Consider the following 8980-nt stretch of genomic DNA (forward strand, 5'->3'; position numbering starts at 1 on the left):
GCAAAACAGAGACGTCTCCCCATCTCTGAAAGGGAAGCAAGCATCCCTAGTCCTTCCTCCCCTCTTAGGGCTGTTTTAGAACTCAATAATAAAATAAAATAGAGAGGGAGGCTAAAACGGCTTCCAAGCGTTTGCAGGACTCAAAACACCCCGCCCGGCACATGCAAACCCTCCCCAACATTAGGAACCAGCGCCCCCTGCCGGCTGCGCCGCTGCATTGGTTTCTCCGGGCAGGGCCAAGCAGCCTGCGCTTGCGCAGAAGGCAAGCGCTCAGGCCCACCCCTTGAAGGGTGTGATTTCCTTGGGTCGCTTTGGTTCGGCCACGCCTGCTTCCGGAGAGGGCGGGCTGACGTCTGGAGCACGTGATCTTGTTCCGGCTCGCCAAAGATGGCGGCCCCCAGAGCGGGAGCGTGAAAGTTGGTGAAAGACGCGGGCCACCCGCGCTGGAATTGAAACTGTGGGGACTGTGCGCCATGTCGCGACTGATCGTGAAAAACCTCCCGAATGGGGTGAGTGCAGGGCCTGGACTTGGGAATCTGAAATTGGGACCAGCCAGGAGCTGGGGGCTAGGAAGGAGATGGCTGGAGAGAATTGAGGGGCTTTGGCCCTGGGGCAGGACTCAGGGCGCATTCGAAACCCTAAAGGGTCAGGATCCTCGGCAGATCCCCATTTGACAGTTGGGAGAGGGAGCTAGTGATCGATCAAGGGTTCACAGCCGGCCCGAGGGTACCTGACTTCATCCCGACAGGTCTCTTCCAACACCCCCACACGTGTGCTGAATGCTCTTTCCCACAGCCCCTCTCATACGAGCACGTTTGTTGTTGTTGACTCGTCACTGGATCAGACCCTGCACTTACATTCCTCTACCGCTCGGGAGCCTTTTGGAGAGGCAAATGGGGAGTATTAGGTTGAGGACCTGCGTTTCGATCCCCACTCCCGCCTTTAGGGCCCGTGGCCATAATTTAAGAAAACCGAGTGCGTGTGAAGGGCTTTAAATCATTTATCCAATAAGTGGGGAGGGTGACCCAGTCATACTTGTCTCTGTTTCCCAAGAGACCAGCACAGAACCTGGCACGTGGTAGGCATTCAGTAAAAACATGTGGAATGAATGAATGAAGAAGTAGCTGGATGTGTGTGGTGTCAGATGACTGGAGGCAGTGTGCCGGCGTGGTTCATCCTTACCGGTTTTACTGGAGCTTTGGTTTGGGTGGAGAGCTCCCACACCATTGGTGTGGCCAGTAAGCTCATTCCCAAAATACAAAATGTGCCCTTTGGATGGGATGAGAGATCTTCTGTACTCTTGACTCTTAACTCCTCAGGAGCTTCTCTTTAGAAGGAGTGATAACACAAAGCTCTTTCTGCTTTATTGTGGTTTTTTAACTTCTCTCTCCCTTCAGTGGGTTGTGGGAGAGCTATGACAGGATTTTAAGAATTCAGGCACTACCAAAAAAAAAAAAAAAAAGAATTCAAACGGTACGGTGGTGTATGAAATGAGAAGCAAAGTCGTTTGCTCCATCCTACCCTCTATCTCTCTCCAGGAGTAATCATCTTCAGTGGTTTGTTTTTAGGACTCCTCATAGGTATTACTCCATGTCTAAATGGTGTGCTTTCTCCTCCATTTCTTGGTCTATTTACCCCAGTGACTGTGCTGACCCTCCCCCATGAAAGATGAGGAACCCCGATCATCTGTTCTTCCCTTCCTATCTGTTATATTATTATTTTTAATTCTTCCATTATTTACCCCAAAGAGTAAACTTTCAAAATACATATTGATCCATCCACCTGCTTTAGGCAGTGTCTTTTGATGCCTCACTTTGATGGATGAGGATTTTAGCGTGGCTACCCTGTCTTCCCCTCCCACTTCCATCTCATTGGGCTTCTTTCCTCATTGGACTCTCTTACCATTGCTTGTCTTGTCTGGTGAATGAAAGAATTGATGAAAAAAACAATAGTAGTAGCAGCTAACATTTTGAGAGCTTACTATGTATCAGGCACTGTACCCGTTGCTTTTGGTAAAGTAACTCATTTAATCTGCAGCAGAACCCTACAAGGTAGGTTCCATTATTGTGTCCATTTTAAAGGTGAAGAAACTGAACTGCAGCAAGGGGGAAGTGACTTGCCTGAGGTCACGCACAACTGGTAATTCATAGAGCAGGGACTGAATTGAACAGTCTGCTTCTAGAATTTGCATTCCTGACCCCTACAGCCTACTGTCTCTCTTTGCATGCTAGCATGCACTTTTCTTAACTCTTTTCCAACATGTATTTAGTAGTGAGTACTCATTATGTTGCTGACCTTGTAGACAGTGGGGGATAAGACTCAGCTCCCACCTTTACAGCATTTACGGTCTAGCAGAGGACTTGGACACCAGATCACTGTGATGCAAGGGGCAGGGATTGAAGCATGACCCAGTGCTGTGTGAGCACAGAGGGCTCGGTTACCTGACCCACCTGAGGAGTCCAGGAGAGGCTTCCTGGGGGAGTTGATTGAACTGAGAATGAGGAGGCGTTAGCCCGGGCCTGCTGGAAAGATTTCACCCAAAGGAGACAACTAGTAAAACCTCAGAGGTGAGAAGCAGGGAAGGCTGCAAGGACTTTGACAAGAGATGGTGCTGAAGGGGTGGGTCAAGCCAGATCATGGAGAATCTTGCATTTTACCCTAGCTGCTTATTCTTGAGCCTCTGGCATTAGAAAGTCACCAAGAGGTTCTTAACAGAGGAATGATGGGGTCAGACTTGAGTGTGGTTGCTCCCATGTAATGGGGAAGATGAAGTCACTGCCTTTTATGTATCTGAGCTGAGTTACAGATCTTGATTCTGTAGATCATTTATCCTGGATGAGCTTCATTTTCTTCTCCATAAAATGTGGATAATAATTCCTAACTCATAGGGTGATACGAGATTTTAATGACCAGAGTTATTAAAAACCTGCCACAGAAAGCATGTTTTTCCTTCCTATGGGGCTGCCAGGGTCTCTAGTGTCTTGAATTTCAGACCTTGTTTTGGCTATTTGTGGCATTCTTGGTGTCCCGACTACTACCCACACACACATCTCCCAGTAACAGCTTCAAATACTCACTGAGGTGTGCACGTAGTCTGGCTGGAATGAGGATGGGGGGATGCCAGGAGCCAGTTTCCACACTATAAGAAATTACCTCAAACTTAGGGGCTTAAACAGTACACATTATTATCTTACAGTTTTGGAGGGCAGAAATCCTAAAATCAAGGTGTTGGCAGGGCTGCCTGCCTTTTGGAGACTCTAGGAGAGAATCTGTTTCCTTGCCTTTTGTAAGTTTCTCGAGGCTGCCTGTGCTTCTTGGCTTTTGGCCACGTCCTGAAGGGTCAGAGCCAGCAGCATGGCATCTTGCAGTCTCTTTTCTGTCTCCACCATCACATTGCCTTTTTCTGGCCCTGACCCTTCTGTTTCGCTTATATAGTGGGACTGGACATTGGATCTGCCCAGATGATCCAGGATAACTTCCCCATCTCAAGATCCTTAATGTAATCACATCTGTGAAATGCCTTTGGCCACATGCAGTCACAGGCTCACAGGTCCCAGGGATTCAAATGTGGTCGTCTTTTGGGGTACTTCAGTATTCTCTCTACCACAGTGAGCAAACACGTGTAACTTACCACATTCATTCGTTCATGTGTTTATTCTGACATTATCAGGTATTCACTGTGGAGGAGCCACGGTGCTGGCCTCCTTACATAGTAGGTCTCCTTATCCTTCGAACAGCCCATAGAGTAGGACGATTTCATTGCAGCCGTCCTGAGTCTTGATTTCCCCGTCCATGAAGCAAGCTAGTCCGTGTCTGAGCCGGAGCTGGGGCCAGGTCCCACTGCAGAGCACACTCTGCCCTAGCCTTGTCTGAGTTTGCGCTTGGGGAATCCCGGGGCCTGGGATTTCCAGCCCATTTCTGTCCCCTTGGCTCTGAGGGCTCCCCTGCTCCTCCCTCACTGCGCCCCTTCTGTCGTAGATGAAGGAGGAGCGTTTCAGGCAGCTCTTTGCCTCCTTTGGCACCCTGACGGACTGCAGCCTGAAGTTCACCAAAGATGGCAAGTTCCGTAAGTTTGGCTTCATTGGCTTCAAGTCGGAGGAAGAGGCCCGGATGGCCCTGAACCATTTCAACAAGAGTTTTATCGACACATCCCGGATCACGGTGAGTTGGTTTCTGCCCGCCTGTGGAAACAGACACACCTTGATCCAGTCCGGAGCCAGTCTGTATCCGAATCCCCTGGAGAGCTTGTTCAGTTTCTGACTCAGTGTGGGGGTGGGGTGGGACCCAAGGATATGCATGTCGGAAAGCTCACAGGTGAAGTCAGTACTGGGCCCTCAACACACTTGGACAAGCACTCGTTCAGACAGGAGGGGAGCACCCACGACGTGCTGGGGATTTAGAGAAACGCGGTGCCCCTGGCCCTGTCCTCCTGGGGCCGGCAGGTGACTAGGCTGCTTTCACCCGGTGTTGTCAGGACTGTGATGGGGAAGCTCCAGGGACCGCTGGAGGACAGAGGAGGCCCACGTCCTGGCCCCGGAGGTGTCGGGAGAGCTTCCCGAAGGACGAGGTCCTGTTTGTGTCACTCATGTACATTTAATGACTCAGTCAAACATCCTTAACGCTTGGTTGAGAAGAGAAAACCAGATGTTAGACAAGTATTTATCACATGACTCCATTCATACAGAACCATATTTCTTAGTCTCTGTGTATGTGAAACATAGAGCTGTTTTACCAAAACATTAGTTTCTCTCTCTGGGTGATAGGAATTGGGGTAAAAACTTTTTTTTTCACTTTCCTTGTAAGTTGTTGATTTGAGTTTTATACACTGAGCGCATATCATTGCTACAGAAACAGCAGGATTATTTTCAAAGTCCGTAGAAAGGGGTGTGGCAGGGGGACAGCCCCCCCCTCCCCCCAGGGGTAGAGACGGCTCAGGTGCCCCCAAGTGTGGCAGGAAGTGCAGCCCATCTCAGGAGTGTGTTGGTGGGAGACGTGTCAGCTCAGGCCTGACACTGAGCACATCTGGGCTTCCGAGTGGCCACCCGCCTCTCTCATCACCCCGGAGCCGTTCTGGGGCCAGCGAGCTCACTCCACAATAGTAACAGTGATTTCGGGAGCCGTTAGCTTCATCTTGCCTCATGCCAGACCCCATGTCGGCCAGCCTGGGGGCTGGGTGGCTAAGAACTAGGGCTGTAGAGCCAGACCCCCCCAGTTCCTGTCCCCACTCTGTTACCTTCTCCCTGGATTGGGACAAGCGGCTTCACTTTGCCAATCCGGGAAGTGGGAAGGGTGGTGGTCCCCCCACACCCCACTGTTTTGGAGGCTCAGGGTCGTCCTGCTCGCAGAGCACTCAGACTGCCTGGTGGGTGGAATTGGTTGCTAAGTGTAGCAACTGGAATGACTTCAGGGAGGAGAAAGCAGAGGCCTGACCCCTGGACAGTAGGAGTTTGAACTGCGCGGGCCCGCCTATACACAGATTTTTTCCATGAACACAGTACAGTATCCTAAATGTATTGTTTCTTACGATTTTCTTAATACATTCTTTTTCCCTAGTTCATTTTATTGTAAGAATACAGTGCATCATACATATGACGTACAAAATACGTGTTAATCAACTGCTCTCGGTAGGGCTTCTGGTCAGCAGGAGGCTATTAATAGTTAGGTTTGGGGGACAGTGGAGAGTTACACACAGACTTTCCATTACACGAGGGTCAGTGCCCCTAACTCTGTGTTGTTCAAGGGTCAATTGTAATTTGCTTTAACTGGCTCAGCTCGTAAGTGGCAGCTGCCTTTTTAGAAAGCCTGGCTCCCAGGTGCTGAGGGGTAGCACCCGGGCTGGGCTGGCGGCAAGTGCCCCCACCACCCTCTCTCTCCCATGCAGGTGGAGTTCTGCAAGTCGTTTGGGGACCCAACAAAGCCCCGAGCCTGGAGCAGACACGCTCAGCAAATAAACCAGGCTAAGAATCCTTCAAAAGATAAAGACTCCATCCCCACAGAACCCAAGAAAGTGCGTAGAAGGTCACTCCCACCTGCATCCCACGTGTCAGCAAGGCGGTCACCCCGGGGAGGGGGGGGGACGGGCAGGGCAGATGGTTCCAGAAGGCGGACCCTCCCTAGGCAACGTGTCTGTCTCCTCTCACCATCTGTGCCTTCTGTTCGCAGGATGACAAGACGAAAAAGGTATCAAGTGAACTGGAGAAGGTGAGTGTGTCCTGTGGGCCAAGAGGGAGGGTACCCAGGACGGCGCTGGAAGGGCTGTGGCAGGCTCTGAGGGCTTGCAGCGCCGGCAGGCAGAGCTGGGCCTCTTGTCCCCGTCGCCGCGCCTCTGTGGCTTCTTAGTCTCCTTGTCTGATGATGAGTGCAACCAGCTGATCCCAGGGGTCCTCTAGAGACCAGGAGACATGAGCTCAGGGATACTCTCACGGGGGGGTGGGTTTGTCAGGATGGTGTGCCCTGGCTGAGCCTTCTCTCCCCGCCTCCCTGGGGCCACCAGCTGAAGGAGGACACCGAGTTCCAGGAGTTCCTGTCCGTGCACCAGAAGCGGACGCAGACAGCCACATGGGCCAATGATGCCCTGGACGCCGAGCCCTCGAAAGGGAAGAGCAAGGCCGCCAGTGACTACCTGAACTTCGACTCCGACTCCGGGCAGGAGAGTGACGAGGAGGGTGCTGGCGAGGACCCAGAAGGTGAGGGCATCCACGCGCACCCTCCCTGCCAGAGTGCACAGCCCTTTGTGTGTCCCGGCCTGGGCGGCCGTCACCTGGGGCCCCTCGGTGCCAGGCACGGGAGGCGACGTGAGAGACACTGTCCTCTCTGGGGGTGATTATTCCACCCAAGATCTGCCCTGACCCATCCTGGTTACAGTCAGTCAAATGTTTATTGAGCACCTGCTGAATGCCAGGCACTTCTTTGGGCATTGAGGATACAGCAGCAAAAGATAGAAGAATCCTGCTCGCGTGGAGCTGTCATTCTAGTCGGGGGAAAGAAACAATGCAAAATTAAGTCCCCAGTTAAGGACGATATCTAAAGAGGAGCGCCACAGTGAGAAAGCAGGGAAGGGGAGTAGGAGAGTTCCCAGGGAAGGCCTCCCAGGAGGGGGCCCTCGAGCAGAGGCCTGCAGGCGGGGAGGGAGGGGGCCTCTGTCCTCAGAAGGGGCTCACAGCATAGCGTGGGGGCAGATGGGAACGGGAGTGTTTGCAGTCCAGAGAGGTCACTGTGCTGGTAGTGGGTCAGGCATCGATTTTGCTCAAAGGCGAGAGAATAGATTGAATGTGAATTTTATGCCTGGTAAAGTTTCTGGGCAAAACTGGGGTCTGGAGGACTCCTCGGGAGTGGGTGGGATACAGCAGAGAAGGGGATAGGAAGGGGGCGTCGCAGGCAGAGGGAAGAGCGTGGCGGGGGCACGGGGGAAAGGGAAGCATAGGTGTTTGAGGGGGCCTACGTGGTTCGGGGTGGCTGCAGAGGAGGAGGTAGAGCTGGGGGAGAAGCCAGTCAGCTCACGCCAGCCTGACGAGCGTGGGTGTCCTACAAGCATCTGGAAACCACCGGAAGGTCATAGGCAAGGAGTGACAATCCTGTCTGTACTCTCAACATGATCACACAGGCCGCAGTTGAAAGAGCAGATTGACAAGGGCAAGGCCGGTGCGGGGAGCCACGCAGGGAGCCACGTAGCTCTCTGGACTTGTGGCGTGTGAAATGCCACAACTCCCCACAGGTACACCCCGTTGAACGTTACATATCAGACGACCCACCGGGGCTGCTCGGTGGCTCTGCCCTGCTGTGCCCTCTGCCATTCCAGGCCTCTGCTTTGCCCACGACCATCCCTGACTCTTAGCCTCCCGTTTTTGCAGAGGAGGAGGGCCTCGAACCCAGGGCAGCCGTGCAGAGGGAGCTGTCGGACATGGATTACCTGAAATCCAAGATGGTGAAGTCCGAGGCGCCATTGTCCTCGGACGAGGAGGAGAGTGAAGACGAAGCTGTGAGCTGTGGGGACGGGAGTGGGGCCGAGGAGGAGGCCCCCGGCCCCGCGCCCGCCCATCAGGACAGAGGGAGGCCGGGGGCCGGCCCGGAGCAGGGCACCCCGTCCGGGAACGAGACACCGGGGGCGGCCAAAGCTGAGGTGTGTGCATGGGGGTGCGCGCTGGTGCTTGGGGGGAGCAGCTGCCCTTATCCTCACCCACAGTCCCTGCGGCCGCTTTGCTAGCGGGAGTGTGTCAGAAGGGAAAGACAGAGCTCTGCAGCCCAGCGACCTGCCTTCAGCTCTCGGCCCTGCCATGTGCGTGCTGTGTGACCTTGGGCAAGCACCTCTCCCCTCTGAGTCTGCCTTGCAGAGCCATGGGGGGGTGACCGAGCTGCACGAGGGGCAGGAGCGTGTGCTGCTTTGTGTTAGTAACAGGGTAGGCAGGTGTGAGCCACGATGGACGGTAGTAGAGGGAATTAACTGAGTGCTTCCTCGTGCTGGGTATAATGTCTGCTTTGTTATTTGTCATTAAATCTTAGGACAGCCTTCTAGGGAGTGGGGGTGTGCAGGGATTCTTGTCCCATTTTACAGGGGAGGAACCTGAGGCCCAGTGAAGGAAAGTGACTTGCCCAAGGTCACGGCTGGGAAGTGCTGAGGTCAGGACTCGACCCAGACCCGTTGGGCTCTGAAGTCTCCATTAGAGATGTGTGTGCTACCTTCGGGGACAGGCACACTGTCTCCCGCCCGGGCATCCTCTGCTTGGATACAGGGCAGGTCGTGTTTGGGTCCCTATTCCCTCACCTCCCTCTTTCCCACCTGGCCCTCTTCAAGGCTCCAAACATCATCTCCCTCTTTGCTCTTCCCTCGTCCTCCTCACTCCTTGATTTACGGCCCCTTCTGATGCCCATACCCTGTCCTTTTCCCCTAAAAGTGTATATTCCAGAGAGGTAGTCGAGTATGGCGAAGTCAGAGAGCTGTGGGTTCAAATCCCGGCTCTGACACAGAGGAGCCATGGGGCCT

The 8980-nt window shown here is 53.5% G+C and overlaps 1 protein-coding gene across 1 annotated transcript in view; it reads left to right on the top strand.

The window, feature by feature from the left end:
* The first annotated feature begins 347 nt into the window (after positions 1-347).
* The window catches only part of RBM19 (RNA binding motif protein 19), a 128848-nt gene continuing 120215 nt past the window's right edge, over positions 348-8980 (top strand). Inside the window, exons 1-6 of the mRNA XM_081800951.1 lie at positions 348-509; positions 3979-4161; positions 5882-6007; positions 6163-6201; positions 6494-6686; positions 7851-8119. Of these exons, the coding sequence (XP_081657077.1) occupies positions 474-509; positions 3979-4161; positions 5882-6007; positions 6163-6201; positions 6494-6686; positions 7851-8119 (846 nt within the window). The 5' untranslated portion in view covers positions 348-473. The remainder of the gene's footprint in view (positions 510-3978; positions 4162-5881; positions 6008-6162; positions 6202-6493; positions 6687-7850; positions 8120-8980) is intronic.

Source organism: Leptonychotes weddellii, chromosome 13 (genome assembly GCF_054177405.1).
Source record: "Leptonychotes weddellii isolate Sample4059 chromosome 13, ASM5417740v2, whole genome shotgun sequence".
Classification (NCBI taxonomy): domain Eukaryota; kingdom Metazoa; phylum Chordata; class Mammalia; order Carnivora; family Phocidae; genus Leptonychotes; species Leptonychotes weddellii.